General features: G+C 39.6%; 1 protein-coding gene across 1 annotated transcript in view; it reads right to left on the bottom strand.

Annotated features, from left to right (window-relative positions):
- Positions 1-1,836: 1,836 nt before the first annotated feature.
- The window catches only part of CANX (calnexin), a 31,689-nt gene continuing 15,361 nt past the window's right edge, over positions 1,837-18,164 (bottom strand). Inside the window, exons 3-15 of the mRNA XM_046666169.1 lie at positions 17,832-17,905; positions 17,335-17,393; positions 16,723-16,864; positions 16,176-16,257; positions 15,502-15,694; positions 13,372-13,561; positions 10,458-10,571; positions 9,994-10,150; positions 8,488-8,703; positions 7,722-7,841; positions 6,363-6,492; positions 6,173-6,252; positions 1,837-4,200 (exon numbers count right to left, since the gene is read on the bottom strand). Of these exons, the coding sequence (XP_046522125.1) occupies positions 4,147-4,200; positions 6,173-6,252; positions 6,363-6,492; positions 7,722-7,841; positions 8,488-8,703; positions 9,994-10,150; positions 10,458-10,571; positions 13,372-13,561; positions 15,502-15,694; positions 16,176-16,257; positions 16,723-16,864; positions 17,335-17,393; positions 17,832-17,905 (1,611 nt within the window). The 3' untranslated portion in view covers positions 1,837-4,146. The remainder of the gene's footprint in view (positions 4,201-6,172; positions 6,253-6,362; positions 6,493-7,721; positions 7,842-8,487; positions 8,704-9,993; positions 10,151-10,457; positions 10,572-13,371; positions 13,562-15,501; positions 15,695-16,175; positions 16,258-16,722; positions 16,865-17,334; positions 17,394-17,831; positions 17,906-18,164) is intronic.

The raw sequence follows: 18,164 nt of genomic DNA on the forward strand, positions 1-18,164 counted from the left end.
TTAAAATTGTTTTCAGGGCTCTCGGAAGAGGGCGGGGCCCCGGCGGCGATCCCTGCGTCACGGCTGACGAGCAGGGACTGCAGCCAATCAGAGGAGGAAGAGCGGGCCGCCCGAGGGGCGGGGTCGAGCACGCAAGAGGCGCGGGGGGGCTCCCGATCGGAGTTTAAAAGGAACCCTGGCGATCAGGGCGGAGGGAAGCCCTGGGCGGCCCTCAGTCCTGGGCGGCGGGCCGAGGATGACCGAGCAGAGCCGGGCCTAAGCGCCGCCCTCGTGGGCAGGCCCTTCCGGGTCCCAGGAAAGCCGGGCAGTGGGCGCGGTGGAACCGGCCAGACCCAGACGCCCGCCTGGCACGACAGCGCTTCACCCTCTTCTCCTCCTGCAGCCTTTGTGAACTCGGCTTTGATAAGCTCAAAAGTAGCCGCGCTTTTCGATGTCAGCTGTTTTTCTTCGACCTCATTCCTTACACCCAGCCTCGTAATTGGTCAGAATGAGTGAACTGGTAGAGGTTTCCCCTTCCACCATTCTGAATCACTGGGACTATTTCCACTTACATAAAAGTTGAACACGTTTCAGAAGTTCAGAGTTACTACTTTAAAAGAAATCCCAGCAGATGCGAGGGAAGCAGCTGTGAAGGACAGTCTAGCTCCATTAGTGGGCACTAGAACCGCAAAGGACGATGCTTCAGGCAAAAACAGGAAGCCTGCCCTGCAAGCTTCCCATTTAAATGGTGACCGGTCTGTTCGGTAAAACTGAGTCACTCAACAAAATCCAACCAAAGACAATTAAGCTCTAGTATTTATAACTAGTCCATAAAGGGGGTAGGACACTGTAGGAGACAAAATAGGAGCAATGAAAAAGTATTAAAACTAGATAGTCTGTTTTGGCTCAAGAGATACTAGGAACAGGTACTGGCACCCTAACTGCTAAAAAGTTAGACGGCAGGTGCCAGGAGGATGCACCTGAGGGGCACCATCAACAGCTCTCACATTTCTTAGTTACTTTTAACTAGGCCCCAAGAAAATGTTTATTTTAAAATCAAAAGAAAAAAGTGAGTCCTTATTCAAACTGTTTTTATACAAATGCAATAAAAAATACAAGGGGCTCACTAAGGCAAAATGTGTCTAGGGCTCATAAATGCCATAATGTGGTCCTGCTTTTTACCAGTCTTCAAACATAAATTTTACACCAGCATTAAATAGTTTCTTTTCCAATCGGAAAGAAAATAGTAACTAGGAGCACTACATTTTGTATGTTTCTCTTCAGCAGGCAATCCAAAAGCCTAATAGCACATATGAAAAATTAGTTTTCAGCTAATTTTCAAAAACATCCCAGAAATATGTAAAAGATGGAGTCTGATTCTGAACAAGATTTTATTTTCTAATAAAAATTTAAAACTTCAATGGTTCCCAGAAATATTAAAGAATACAAATTACAAATTACTTCTCCCTTTTTGAGCTATCCTTTAAAAAAATAGAAACTACTGAACACTGATCCAGCAGGAAAAGGAGGCAAAACCTGCAATGAACTGATTGGATCAAATCCAGGTGCTGAGATGAAGTAATTATTCCACCGTTGATAATACAGTTGGGCCCTCCTTATCTGAGATTTCTGCATCCGGGATACTGACTTGAGCATCTGTGGATTTTGGTATTAGAGGGTGTGTGTCCGTGTGTGTGTGTGTGTCCGTCCGTCCGTCCTGTGGCTACCAAGAGAGGACTGTAGCTTCTGCAATTAGCAAACTCTCATGTAGCAGCCAATTAAAGGAAGATTAACCCACTTTTGAAACAGTAAAACAAGCCAATTGACGGTTACCATGAAGAAGTTGAGTCAAAAGCAGACACTTAACACAGGGCTTTAATGTAATACCATTTAGCAATGTGACAATTTGAGAAAAGTGGAGAGTATTTTGTGAATAAGAGGAAGTGAGGAAAACATCTGATAGAGTGGGCATTTTACAACAATGGGACAGATAACCAGCATGTAAAATCATAATGTAAGTGCTTTTTAAAGAACTGAAAACTGCTGCTGGTCGTTCACTAATGTGTAAGACATTTAATCAGAGCTGCACCTTCTACAAAGACAGTGAAAAAGAAAATCAAGAAAAGACTTGGTTTTTCTCTTTTTTTGGACCAACTTTGCTAAATAACCCTGGAAAGGCAAATGAACACTCTACTGATTTATATTTGTCATTACACAGCTCAGCTGGAAGAAACTGTGAGTGAGGTGTGAAATAAGGGCAATGCAGAGTGAAGAGAGATTTCTGGACATGCAATGATCCCACATATTTGCTTCAAGGAGAAACCTGCAGACGTATTTTCAGGTCTTGCTAAGTAACTGTTTATTTGCACTCAATACATTTGGGAAAGTCTGCTACAGAGCTAAGGTCACTGTGACCACAGAACAACAGATGAAAAGGAGAAAGCACTGAACAGCAAGAAAAATGCATCCTACCCTCATAAGAATTTAAGTGAACCAGTAAAAAATTGAAGATAAACAAAATAAACAGATACACCCTTCATCTTTTACGAATATACTTCCTCCCCAGCATCTCCCCAATATAAACACTCTGGAGTGTTTATATACTCAGTGCAAGGAACAGTATGATCGGTACATTTGAAACACCTCTGAAGAAAGAATAAAGCTAAAACGACATCTAATCTCTGAATACATTTCAATGTGGTGTAATAATGATATTATTACACTATAGTGATGGGGGAGAGGCTGTGATAGCACCCATCTGCATTCCACATGAAAAAACAGACCTAAGATCGCTTTTTAAAAAATTCTACAAGCCACATACTAAAAGAGAAATTCTTTTTGAACAGGACTGCTTTATCATGTAATTTCAGACGTAACTGTTACATGAACTGCAAATGAAGACTTAAAAGGTTTAGCAGCTATAAAAATCAGGTAACTCATGCTGTATGTCACTGCTCCCATAAATACTTTTAGCCTGTGTTCAATTACAGTCAATTCTGAATTGGCTTGCCTCTGGATTAGACTTCTGAAGTCTTTACACAGAGTAAGAGAAATGGAGAAAAATGAAAGATAGTATTCTATCCTGTACTTTGACCCTGAAAAGGTGTGGGTCTGCTTGAAAAAGGAAGAAGAAACATACACGTAATCACAATAAAGCTTAACACTATGCAGAGTTTATAATCATTTTCAGCAACGGACTGCAAGCTGCGCTGTGAAGAAAATGCATAGCAGAGGAGAAAGCTGGGAACTTGGGGAAACAGGGAAGGAAAACAGTGTCAACACAGTGGAAGAAGTGATCAAACATGTGCATCTCTCTAGGGCTCACAGGCCCCTGTAGCGTTCCTTACAAAGCCACCTGCTCCAGAAGGCTAGAGCCGAGACGCCCAGGGGGTGAAGTATGAACGCTCGAGTGCCACATTGTGCCTCCTCCTCTAACTGCAAAGCTGTCTGGGAAGTGAGCTGTTCCAAGGGCAAGAGAACACACACACTTTACAGTCTAACCAACATCAAGTGCAAAGATTTTTTTCTTTTCGTATGTCTATTTTTAATACAACTTCAACAGAACTCCTGAATAAATTTGGGGTTCCATCCAATCCTTCTCAATTTCCTTAGGAGGAACTGAGTAATGGAAGCAAGCAAAACAAGATTATAACCACAAGTGACAGCACTTTAAACATGATTATCAATTTTAAGGGATAGAGACACTTGAATGTTTTGTAATACCAAACTTAAAAAACAAAACTGGTTATAAAAACTGCAATCCATCCCCCTAGCATTTCTAAAGGTGGTGGTAGTTCTGCAAGGATAAATTAATATATTAAATTAAGCCAAGATTTTAAAGGCTGGCAAAGTTCTATCACTCTATCTTAAAAAACAAAGATGTTCAAAAACAAAAAAATACATGTTAGTTGCCTCATGTTACATTTCACAACCATTATGTTAAATGCTTTCTTTCTACAAAAACAGGGTCCTTTATGTCACAACTGGAATTATTTACTGCTAGATGTTTAAAATTACACGGGGCTAGTGTTCAACTGGAACCTGTTGATGGTGACATCTGGAGGTTTTCTGAGCTTCAACCTAAGGTGTGCCAGGTCCTCTCCTAGGACCACATTTGCAGGGAGAGGGGAGGGAGAGGAAATCACAGATCAAGTTCTTAAGATTGTTTCACTCTCTTCTTGGCTTTCTGTTTCGTGGTGATCTGTTCAAAATTTCATCCTCCTGTTGGTTGAATAAACAAGAAATTTACTATAATTAGCATATTAAGAAAAAGTAAAAGTTCACCAAGTTTTCAAGATCAGCCAGGCTGAGGCTAAGCCATCTGAAGAAAAAAACAAGAAAAATGATTAGAAGAAAATGCACCAAAACCAACGATTGTCTCAGAGGTAGTGGGATTATGTGTGTTCTAATTTATTCTTTTTTGTTTTCCATAAACATGCACTATTCTCAATCTAACCCATAAACATTTTCTTTAAAAAGGACCAGACACCATGCTTTCACATGTTGTCTTGCTTAATCCTGAATAATCTACTGGCCTGTGGCACAGCAGCCCCATTTTGAGGCTGACAAAGCTAGGATTCATGAGGACTATCCAAGTTGAGTCTCACAGAACACTCAAGACTACAAGCCCAGTGCTCTTTCTGCTCTACATACCGGCTTCCTATTGTGTAAGCAAGTTTGGGGAATATAAAGAAGTATGTGAGACTGGTTCCTACCTGAAAGAACTCTGCATTCTGGTTGAGACAGAACATATCCATTGAAAATATAAACAGCATTGACTGTCATCAATAGAAGGGCAGAGTTGTGATAGCTGGAAATGGAAACTGGGTAGTTTTCCAGGAAGGAACAGAATGACATAGAGAAATGCTTGGAACCGTGGTGAAAAAGGTGCCAGCCATTCTCTTTCTCTCACACCTCATATCCAATCCACCAGAAACCCCAAATCCAGAAGTCCACTGAGTTCTCCCACCCTCCTCTCTCTCACCCTGCTCAAGCCCACCATATCTTGCCTGCATTATTATAGCAGCCTCCTAACTAGTCTCCTTGATTCTCTCTGGTCTGTAGAAAACACAGCAGTCAGAGTAATCAGATGCGGCCAGTCCCGTGCAACCCCTGCCCATTTCATGAGGAGGAAAAGCCAAGGCCATATAACAGCCCAGGAGGCCCTCCCTAATCTGGAGCCTTGCTTGCTTCCTTTCCTCCACCCTCTTGCTCTACTGCCACACCATCCCTGTAGACTACCACTTCAGGCCCTGGACTAGCTCTTCTCTCTGCCAGGAATGCTCTTCCCATGGGCATGTCCATGGCAAAGTCCTTTATCTTGTGCAAGTCTTTGCTCAAATGTCACCTCTCCAATGAGGCCTACCATCTTTGACATTGCAAACCCTCCCCTCTTCCAGCACTTCTAATAGCTTTTCCTATCCTACTTTTATTTTTCATGGCCCATCACTTTTTTTTTAAATTATTCATTCTTTAAGATTGGCACCTGAGCTAACAACTATTGCCAATTTTTTTTTCTGCTTTTTCTCCCCAAATCCCCCCAGTACATAGTTGTATATTTTAGTTCTGGCATGTGGGACCACCGAAGCGGAGCGTGTGAACTCAACCACTCAGCCACGGGGCCCGCGCGGGCCCATCACTTTCTAACACACTATTTACTTCCTTATAACATCTACTGCTTATTGTCTGTTTCCTCCTACTAGAATTTAAACTCCCCTAAAGGCAGGGTAGTTTTGTCTTGTTCACTGATAATGCTTGGCACGTAATGGGAGCTCAAAATATTTGTTGAATGAATGAATCCATGAGCAACAGGGACAAAAATTTTAGAATGCAGTGATTTGTGCAAGAAATGCTTTTGCAGGGCAGAGTGAGGAGAGGTAGATGATGAGACAGAACTGTAAAATAATCTGAAGTCGCCATCTTAGGAAGCATTTTGTTAGTTTTCCCCAACAACCTTCTGCTTATTCCAGAAAACCATTTTCAGCACATGAAAATACTTCCAAGGTTAAGATGTAATGTGAAACTATCAAATGTTGACCTGTATTGCTAAGAATTCCACTTTTACAAAATTGGCATTACCAGAATTTTTACAGCTACAGCCATTGAAAATTACCTTACGAAAATACTCCTTCTACTTAAATGTACCTTCAACTCAGTTGCTTGAAATACAAAATGCACTCCCCCTTTCTATTACCTCTGCTTTAGGTTTTCTGTCTTCCTCCTCTTGACTGATCATGCCACCATCTTCTTCAGCATCACTTTTTTGCTTCTCCTCTAAGACAGAAGTCAAAGAAAAGCAACTGAGCAAGAACTTACTTCTAGGGGTTTGAAAAAACATCTTTGGGTCTCGGCTTAAAGCAGATATTTTGGGGTTTACTTCTTACCAAGTTTCTCTTCCCCTTCCTCCTCCTCATCTCCCTTGTCTTTTTCCTCTTCCTTTTCTTCTTCTTCTTCTTCCTTTACATCTGGTTGAGGAGCATCAGTCTTCTTGTACTCCACAGGACTGGACTGCTTCTGAAATATTCCCCCAAAGCACAACAACTTCGTTCACATTTTTATGTATTACATTATCACGTAATTACTGAATTACTGTTAGTGCCATCAAGTCAATTCCGACTCCCAGTGACCCTGAGTATACAGCAAAGCAGAACCCTACCTGGTCTTTCTGCAGCATCCTCTCAACCTTCTGGCACTATATCAGACAATGCTGCACTGCTATTCATAGGGTTTTCATGCCCAATTTTTTTGGAAGTGGGTGGCCAGGTTCTTCTTGCTAGTCTGTCTTAGTCTGGAAGCACTTCTGAACTTGTCCACCATGGGTGACCCTACTGCTGGCATAGCTTTCACATCACAGCAACATACAGCCACCACAGTGCGACAAGTAATAGACAGTGGTGTGGTTCCTTGACTGGGAAACAAACCCAGGCCTTGGCGGTGGCAATGCTAAAAATTAACCACTAGACCACCAGGGCTGGCTAATTATTGAATGCCTAGGAGGAAAATTCTGTACTATATACTGGGGTAGATATAAAGAAGTAAGTAAGATGTAATTCCTTCCCTGAGAGCTTTCTCTTCAGTGAGCGTCTATGTGGTTCAAGGCAGAAGGGACAGTAAGAACAAAGGGGTCAGGCAGGAATGTGCAGGTCTAAATAGTCTGTGTGAATGAGGCACAGACACGAAGAACAATTGCGGAGGATAAAGTTAGAAAGGGGACTTCAGGATCAGGTTAAGAAACATCGTGAACACATATTTCTTATTTAGTAGAAGTAGAGACCCTGAATAAAATTTCTCTTTTTTTGATTGTATATAATAAAGGCTAAACAAGAAGAACCAAAATAAGGCTGTATTACCCCTATATGTATTTGGGGGAGGGGGAACAGATAGTGAGAAATCCAAGATCAAATTATAAATGACTACAAACAGCTATGCCAGGAAATGCTGATTTGTACCCAGATGGCTCTTTTTACATCTGAGAGCCCCTGCTGCCCCCGGCCCCCAGAAGCTGCTGACAAATATTAAGGAGACTAATACAGTGGGCTTAAATACTAGTGGAAACTGCTCCCATCTGGGCACAATAAATGGCCACTGAGAGTAGTGAATAAAGTTTCAGAGGCTGACACCAAATGTGGCCCAGCCATTACTGAGCTGCTACAAAGAAAACCTCAAGCAAAATATTTCAGCTATTTTTAACATCATAAGAGTTCTTTCTAAAAGTGACTCAAAAAACCCCACAAAACTCGTACCTTTCCAGAACAGCAGAAGAGGATAACAAGAAACACGGGCAGAGCTACAGTCAAAATGTAGACCACCCAGAGCCACGGGCGCTCCTCAGCTGCCTCAATCATCTGCCCCACTACACCGGGCTGAAAAACAAGACAAGACTGATTTCAGGTTCTGGCTTTTGACAACAAATATAGGCTGCACTATTCAATTACTACACGGCACTACTCAGGCTCCTCCTTTTTCTACGGGTTCAAGCTGAGATGTTCATACAACATAAAAATGAACTATGAGAAAAGCCCCAATTTGCCTATCATCAAGGTGATTTCCCTTTAATAGATGTGAAAGATTGCTTCTTAATCATCTTTAACTTCAGGGACCAGTGAATGAACAATTTCTTGATCTCAATGTCTCTGGTTCTCTAATTTGCAGCTCAGCCATATGACCAGCTGTTTGAAAATTCCGTATTTTGGGTAAACCAAGATTCAATATTTAAGAGTGCATTAAAATATACCCTAAATGGCAAATTTTGTTAAATACATTCAACACAATAATAAAAAAAAATACCCTACCCATAACACAAATAGAGACTCTAAAGCTACTGCATTAGACTAATGAAGTCAAGCTCAAAATCCTGATACTTTGTCTTTGGCAGGCATATGATCACATTTTTTGTGACAATATTCCCAAAGAAGGGAAAGACAAACCCTAAAAATAGTTTTTAACAAAAGTTGCAATTAGTTACTGCGATAACAGATATAAATGCACAAGAAACAAGCAACCACAAACCTCGGCAGCCCCATCAGCAGCTTTCTTCAGACCCCATCCATCATTGGCCCAATCATCAACTACTCTTCGATCGCCACAAACAATAAAGTTGTCAAAAAAAATGTCTGAGGTCATGGACCACAATTCCAAACCAATCGCACTAAAAGGCGTCATTTTGAAAGGTTCCAGATCTTCAAAGAAATCTGGATTTGCTATTTTCCGGGGTTTCCAGATTCCCTAGAGAAAAATATTTTAAAAGTCATTTCAGATAATGATCAACACAAATTTATGGTGAACCTAAGTAAGAATTAAGATGAGTTCTGCACGGTCAATGAAGGTAAGTGCTGACTTGGTAAAACTTAATTGAGTAACAGGAAGAAAACAATAAATGCTACTGATGTTTCACACACTCTGCCTCTAAGATGCCTGGATTCCAACTACAGCCATGCGTCACGTAACGATGGAGGACGTTCTAAGAAACGTATCGTTAGGTTATTTCGTCACTGTGCGAGCACCATATAGAGTGTACTCACACAAACCTAGATAGTATAGCCTACTATACACCTAGTATAGTAGGCTATGTACATGTACAAAGATTATTGCAGCAAGGACTCATAAAGCAAAAATGGCAATTCACCAAATGGCCATCAACAGAACAGCCAAAGGGCAGCTTTTTCTTAAAGGGCAATTTTTAATTTATCTTATTGTTCGCACAATTAAAAATACGTTTATAGGGGCCAGCCCAGTGGCGCAGTGATTAAGTGCGCACATTCCGCTTCGGCTGGCTAGGGTTCGCTGGTTCGGATCCCGGGTGCAGACATGGCACCGCTTGTCAGGCCATGCTGTGGGAGGCGTCCCATATATAAAGTAGAGGAAGATGGGCACAGATGTTAGCTCAGGGCTGATCTTCCTTAAAAAAAAATAAAAAGTTTATAAATAGGAAAGTATACACATGGTGTATGCATATAGACACATACCTACACTTTACATTTTAAAGTGAGACAAAGTGGAAATTAATGATTATAAATAATCTGACCATGACAGAAACAGGAGAGAGACCAGGATCTGAGTGTTTACACGTCCATAATAAACTTGAAGCTGTATAACATTACCTCCTGTATTCTTATCATCTCATTTGAGCCTCACAGTCTTTTTCCAGTTGAAGATACTGAGGTCAAGGAGCCAACTCCCATCACAGCCCTCCACCCACCCATCACACAATTGCCAATTTGCATCCAGAGGCTGCAGCAACCCTGCCACACGATAGCAGGGTGCCCAAATTGCAAGTTTCCCATTATTCTTTTGTTTTTAAACATAAGTTACAAAACAATTATGAAAGCTCTTCTTTCCAGTTTCTAGATTTATCTTCTCAATATTTAACATATTAAGCTCAATTTATGAAGTTTACTTTGTTTTTAATTCAATAGTGTGAATATAGTGATCAACCTGGCAGCCTCACTACAGGGAAAACTTCTATCTGAACACAAACAGATCAATGAAGCAACTCAACCATCAAGAGGCACAAACCTGGTAGTTAGGATTGTCAATCATGGGAGGCTTCCATTTGCCCTTATAATTAGGGTTGTCAATCATAGGGCGCTGCCAGACACCACACCCAGGGGCCGACTCACATTTAGGATTGGCAATCTGAGGGGCCTCCCATTCTCCATCCATATCTTCATCCCTGTAGAGATATAAACAAACTACAAATGGGTTCTGTGATGCAGGACTGTGAACAGCTTTCCCTGGGCTCCCTTGAAATCCTGCAGGAATGCTTTCATACTGTCATACTGCAGAACATTATCTTGTTTCTGTATTCCCAGTAACAAGGGTTTTTCATGACTGATGCATTAACAGAACGAGAGAGAGACGAAAATGTAATTAAACTTGTTAAGCTCTACAGTTAAGTTTGGGCCTTTGACTGTATTTAACTATTAACTTTTACTTCAATAAAAAAGCAAGTAATTTAAAAAGATAACAGAAGCTCTTACCAATCCTCTGGCTTCTCTGCATCTGGATCAGGTACATATTCAGGTTCATCATCCAACCAGCCCTCAGGCTTTGTGGCTTCTTCATCTGGAATCTTAGCAGGGGCATCTTCATCCCTTAAACACAGAGAAAAAGCCAGTTATGACAACCCTGGGCCAGAGACCACAATGTGGTCCAACTGTGAGAATGTGAAACAGGGCAATCTCCAAGTATTTAGTTCTTACTTAACCTCAAAATAATTCTTCCTAGAAAATATTTGTGAATCATATACCTGATAAAGGTCTAGTATCCAGAATAAAGAACTCTCACAACCCAATAATAAAAAGACAACTCAACTGAAAAACCAGCAAAGAATTTGAATAGACATTTCTCCAAAGATATATAAACGCCCAATAAGCACATGGAAAGACGTTCAACATCATCAGCCTTCAGGCAAATGCAAATCAAAACCAGAATAAGACACCACTTCGCATACATTAGGATGGCTATAACAGACTTATTAACAAAAACAAGTGTTGGCGAGGATGTGGAGCAAATGAAACCCTCATACATTGCTTGTAGAAAGCAAAATGGTAAGCAGCTTTAGAAAACAGTTTGGCAGTTCCTCAAAAAGTTAAACGTAGAATTACCATATGACCCAGCAATTCCACTCCTAGGTAAACAGCCAAGAGAAATGAAAATGTCTATCTACCCAAAAACCTGTACATGAATGTTCATAGCTGCATTATTCACAACCACACCCAAAAAAGGGCAACAATCTAAATGTCAATCAACTAAGGAATGGAAAAATAAAATGTGGTATTATCCACACGATGGAATATTATTCAGTCATAAAAAGGAAAAACGTACTTCAACATGGATAAACCTTGATAACATTATGCTAAGTGAAAGAAGCCAGACACAAAAGGTCACACAGTATATTAGTCTATGTCCAGAATGGGCAAATCCATAGAGACAGAAAGTAGATTAGTGGTTGTCAGGGGCTGGTGGAAGGGAGAAACAGGGAGTACCTGCTTAATGGGTTTGGGTTTCCTTTTAGGTGATAAAAATGTTCCAGAATTAGACAGTGGTAATGGCTGCACAATACTGTAAATATACTAAACCACTGAATTGTAGGCATCAAGAGGGTGGATTTTAGTATGTGAATAACTCAAACAGCTACTCCTAAAATAAAAGTTCGTCAAGAAGTACCTAATTTTAAAGTTTTATGCAGTTACTGTAAGACAGTGCCACTTTAAAGATTTTATTTTTTTCCTTTTTCTCCCTAAAGCCCCCCAGTACATAGTTGTATATATTTTTAGTTGTGGGTCCTTCTAGTTGTGGCACGTGGGACACCGCCTAGCATGGCTTGATGAGTGGTGCCATGTCCATGCCCAGGATCCGAACGGGTGAAACCCCAGGCCGCCAAAGCAGAGCATGCGAACTTAATCACTCAGCCACAGGACCGGCCCCAGGACAGTCCCACTTTAATAGGTAAGCAAAGACATCTCCATCTTTCACCCTTGGTCAGGATTATGCTTATTTTTGAACTATGCTAGTTTGTTGTTGTTTTTTTTTTTCTGAGGAAGATTTGCCCTGAGCTAACACCCACTGCCAATCTTCCTCTTTTTGCTTGGGGGGAGATTCACCCTGAGCTAACATCTGTTCCAATCTTCCTCTATTTTTCATATGCGCGTCACTAACACAGCATGGCCAACAAGTGGCACAGGTGTGTGCCTGGGATCCAAACCCGAAAACCTGGACCACCAAAGTGGAGCGCGACTTCACTACACCACGGGGCTGACTCTCTGACCTATGCTAGTTTTAAATTAGTTGTGTGAGAACTTAAACTTGTATAACATTCAGCTGACCCTTTTAAGCTGAACATTCACTTTCAACCCCCAAGATAAAACAGCTAGTTAAGGAATACAATACTGAACTACGCTGAGTCCACATCCAACGTTCATCAAATATACAAATAAACTCAGCATTTACACTAGTGCGGCATGAAAGTTCAGGTACACATTTATCTTAACTTTAAGGAAAAATGTAAGCTAGAATTTAATTGCTAAGCCTAAGAGGATAATTTTACAAATGGAAAAGTCAGTTTTATTATTTCTCTTTGTTCACTTTCTGACATTTCTAAAAGTCGCTGACTGGAGTTCAAACATGGCCAACCCGTCCTGTTCTCATTTCTTATCACTCCCCAGCTTGCACCCTCTATGGAAGGCCACGTCTACTCAATCTCCCTCATACATGCCAAGCTTACTCCTGCTCCCCTACTTTTGCACATGATGCTATTCTTCAACCAGGAATATCACTTCCCATCTTCACCACTTAGTTAACTATCACCCCACTTTCAAATCTCAGTTTCATTTGCCCTGCTCCAAGAAACTATCCCTGGATTAGCTATACCTCGTGCTCTGGTCACCGAGCTAACATCCACCATGAGACCACTCACCATGCACATGCCCACTTTATTTGCCTGTCTCACAACTGTGTAGGCAGCTGGTGTCCTTGTGGCTTTATATTCTACTGCCTGGCACAGAGCCGACATCTCAAATACTGTTTAAATAAGAAAAAGTTATTTTTCAAGTTAAAATTTAAAATTTGAGGACTCTAGCTTTAAATGTGACTTCACAGAAGCATTGGAAAGGCAAGACCAAGAGACTCAAGGTTCTGCCACAACCAATCATGTTACCACAGGCAAACTATAGCATCAGCTTCGCCATTCTGTGGCTTGTAGAATGGTGTGAGGCAATCCAGATGATCACCACAGCCCCTTTTCAGCTACAGTAGTCTACATATTTTTCTTACCATTTAGACTGTATCACAGATTACTGAAATCATCAGATCTCAACCAACATTTAGTTGTTCAAGCCATATGGACTATACGAAATGCTCCAATGCACTCAAAGGCAGGTCCTAAGGACTCACCAGTCATCTGGTTTGATAGCATCGGGATCTGGTATTTTTGGTCTTTCATCCCAATCCTCAGGCTTCTGGTCCTCTGGGTCCTCAATTTCAGGAGAAGGATTTACAGGAGGAGTCATGTCGTTTAGCAAATTTCCACTGTTGACAACAGACTGGTCCACTAATATTTCAAAACTATTATCTGGATTCAAGACTGAAAAAAAATCAAATGCAATTTGAAAAAGTTAATTAACCACTCATTCTCTTCACCAAAGCACAGAAGATCACCTTTCTAACAGAGAGCAGAAGCACGGAGTAAAGACCTCGGCCTCAGAGTCAGAACATGGTCTCAGGGCCTTAGGCAAGTTAACCCTCCTTTCCTTATTTGTAAGTCATAACTATTAGTTCCTCAGGTTTTTAGGAATTAAAACAAAGGACAGATAAAACTTAAAACACCAAAATATTTCATTTACAGACATTAAAAACCAAAGGGACATAAACTAATGCACTAGTGGTCTGACACAAACAGTTACAAACCAGCCAATAGGCAAATAAATTTATTTATTATAACCACCCCTCCAGTATAAAAGGCCCATTTCCTCATTTTTTAGCTGGTATTACCACCATCTATGTTCTACTTTTGGAATCCAATGGAAAACGAAAACACAATTTGAAATCCGTGAAAGCATAAGTGTGACTTATGCTAAAGCCTAGATCCCACACATAAATGTCTCATGGGCAACTGACTAGGTGACAGCACGTCCAGAACACCAGACAGGACAAGAGTGCCATACTGCCATCCTCAGTGACAACAAAGACCAGCGACACTGTCAACGACACAGACACCTACAGAAAGATTCTCACACTTGTGTGAAGTTAAGAAGGCACGGGAAATAAAGCATATAAGTTTTACTTAAAAATTACGTGTCTTCTGTTGGTGGGAATGCAAACTGGTGCAGCCACTATGAAAAACAATATGGAGATTCCTCAAAAAGTTAAAAATAGAAATACCTTATGACCCAGCCATCCCACTACTGGGTATCTATCCTAAGAACCTGAAATCAGCAATTCCAAAAGTCCCATGCACCCCTACGTTCATCGCAGCATTATTCACAATAGCCAAGCCATGGAACCAACCTAAGTGCCCAGCAAGTGATGATTGGATAAAGAAGATGTGGTATATATATACAATGGAATACTACTCAGCCATAAAAAAGGACAAAGTCGTCCCATTCACAACAACATGGATAGACCTTGAGGGTATTGTGTTGAGTGAAATAAGCCAGACAAAGAAAGACAAACTCTGTATGACTCCACTCATAGGTGGTAGTTAACATATGGACAAAGAGAACTGACCAGTGGTTACCAGGGGAAAGGGGGAATGGGGGGAGGGCACTAGGGGTGAAGTGGTGTACCTACAACATGACTAATAATGATGTACAACTGTAATTTCACAGGGTTGTTAACTATCATAATCTTAATAAAAAATAAAAATTAAAAAAAATTGCGTCTTTATACACATACACATGTTTATTCACATATGGCCAAATACATATCACAATGTTGATATTTCAGATAATTTTAAATGTCTTCTTTTTGCTTATTTCTATCTTTTGAATTTCTATACTGAATATGTGTTAATTTTGTTATAAAGAAAAAAGGTTATTGTATTCTTTAGGAAAAGAGGCATATCTATATGTGATTTCAAACCAGCAGGAAAAGCTTCATTAAAATAAAAAACCCATTCCAATGTCCAAATGATCGAACTCAACTGCCCAACTGTTGGAGCATCCAAAGTGCAACCAAAAGATCATTTGATAAGATCGTATATATTTCCATTGTATGTCCTATTATTTAACACTTCATCAACGAGAAAATAGACAAAGGGAGGAAATGAAGGGGATCAACAAAGAAGCTCTTTATAGGAAATAAAAGCTTATTCTTAAAATTGTCTCAAACCCCAGTTCTCAATTCAACTTATGGAAGAGAAGCTTCTTTTAGTGCTGAGAAATTAAGTTCATTTCACCACTAAGATAGTAAGTCAACAGAGACTCTTATTGCAGGCTTGGGTCTTCTCCAGACATGCGGTCTTTAACTTAAATGGATGACGGACGTATAGTGTCATAAAACCCCCAAATTAATGTTTTTTCTTACTTAATGTATAAAGATGCGTTTTCTTATCAGTAAAATAGGTCTTCAGATCTGCATCTGGCCTCTTAGCGTGCTTTTCTTCATATGTCCCCGTTTTTGGGTTTTTGTGGCGGAAGATGAAGTGCAATTTATAGTCCTCTCCACATTTATCCGGACCAAACATAATCGTATAAGGGGTCTTGTCGTGGAACTGATCCTTAAGAAACAAAATGGATTATCTTAAGTAACTCAAAGTGTTCAAAAGCAAGCTTTCAAAGGGTGGTATTTCCTCTTATTAAATCCCAAATAAATTAGTGTCACTTTAAAGGAAAAGCTGATTCATTTATGACGTTTGTACAGATACCAGTGGAAATAACCAGAAATTACCAGGGAATTTTACATGAGAATATATGAAAGTGCTTACAAAAACAAAGTAATGCACACATCTAGATAAAAGAAATAAGTGTGCTAAAACTAAAAATTCCACAGAACAGAAATCAGGGATAAGAAAGCTTTGAAATTCACATTTCAAACAAAAAGCACAGAAGTGTCAAACTCAATATTCCCAATCCTCCAAACTATTTCAACAGCAGAAGAGGCCTTTATTTTCACAGGTCTTACAAAGTTTTCTTTCCTTTTCTCTGAGATTCTTAAAAGATAACTGTGGGTGGCCAGAAAAAAAAATAGGAAGCACCTACCAGGTTGAGTTCTGGGGTTTTAGAAAGCAGTTTCACATAGGCACCACCACATTCTATTCCATTCTGGAAATTAACCTCATACCTAATTTCAGAGAGAAAAGCAGAAAACCATATGGCATTCTGAAAGATCACATTTCTTAATTTATTTCCCCTTTCCCCCATCTTGGTCACATGTTTTATCACAGGTCACATGTTCACAGTTAAGAAAGATTCCATCTTCTATTGCTTTTAAATGGTTACACAAGACCACAAAAATAAGTAAGTAAAATAAAATAAAACCTTAACAGAGATTCTCAGTAAACACTTTTTGCAAAATCCAGAAGATCATTTGCTATCAGGAAGAAAAATAGCCAATTTGTTCCAAAATAATTTATGGAACAGGAAAAAAATGTTAGATCACAGGAAGCTTAAATGCACTCCAAAATCCCTATTGTAACATCTAATAATTCTCATAATTTTTTTTATATAGAGTAATAGTTTTACAATATAACGTCTTCTGAAATCACCCTTTGTAAAAAGCTTCTATCAAGCAAGCGTTTTCACTCACTGAACAATGAGAGGCTTGGTATCAAACAGGAAGGGCTTGTTCAGTTTAGCTGAGATGGCATGATGCTTGGCCCGAGACATCAATACCAGTCCTTTATCGCCTGGAAGCTTTGTTTCCTTCATTTCATCTACCTCCCATTTTCCTGCAAAACAACAAAATAAAGTTCCATTCCTGAACTATACCTTTGAAGGTCCCTTAAATGGTAACAAACAAAACTCCAAGTTGTGCAAGTCTGTCATACTAATTTCTAACATGTTCCATTTACCTAAAAAAGATGGCCTAATAATATCACACACACATATTTCACAAATATTAGGATGAGGTTTTTAAAAACTTGCAGCATATTCATTTTACCAATGCCTAGAAAAGACCTTCCATTTCCAACATGTAGCACACAGGTGATAAATTATCTTTCCACTGTATGGTATAAAACAAATACTAAACAGGTTTAACCCTATAAAATATAATGGAACATACAAAGATAGCAAAACATCCAAGGAAAAATCTTAAAATGTATACATGCTCCTTTTTAAACTAGTCTTAAGAGATACCATGGAAACAACATGTCAAACCTCAATCTGCTATTACATCTAAATCAAATGGAACTCTCACCATCATATTTGGCAATTTCATCATCAGTATCATCTTTCTTGGCTTTGGATAAAATCCACCTGTAATTAAGACAAACCCTAAAATTAAGATTCAAATGATAGCTGGCCTGTGAAAAGAAACAATGTAAATACAAATAAACGCAGGATCTATCCAGCTGTTCTTAGCCTACTTAATCACTCTTTCAACTTTTAAATCTGTCACACAAGTAGCAATAATATATCGTCCTCAATTCACAAACCTGTAAGAAAAAGTACTAAATCCATGAAATAGTCTACTCAAGAGAAAAAATTTTTCTCAAAGAACAAAATACAGGGTGGAGAAGAGAGAAATGGAAGCAGAAGCACATGTCTAAAAGACTGTTTTCCTAAATGGGCATGAACACTGGGGATATAAAATAGTATTTCACTATATAAAATGCTATACAAAAAGGAATCCACTATTCCATATTGTTTACATGATGTTTGCCTCTAAGATTTTTTCCCCTAAGAAATACTTACCCTGACAGAGTTCCTCTGTCAAAGGAATCAGCAAAATAGACTTCCCCTGTTGGAACTGGAGCTTTGTAGGTGACCTGTGTTAAATACAAAAATGAATTAAGAATTGAGACTTTCAGCAACATTCCTTTCTTAGTAGGATTTATTCTCCTGGGTTTCTGTCAATTATCACACAACTTTCACAGCTGGCCCCCAAATTCAATTCACATAATTTATCTTTGGCAAGATATAACAAAGGTTGCAACAAAGACCAATGACTATTTTAGCAAACTATGCTTTCCCTTTGGAAAGGATGTAAATTTACCTTCATCCTTTGATTATCTCAAGAGGTAAAAC

The sequence above is a fragment of the Equus quagga genome, chromosome 7 (assembly GCF_021613505.1).
Source record: "Equus quagga isolate Etosha38 chromosome 7, UCLA_HA_Equagga_1.0, whole genome shotgun sequence".
NCBI lineage: Eukaryota > Metazoa > Chordata > Mammalia > Perissodactyla > Equidae > Equus > Equus quagga.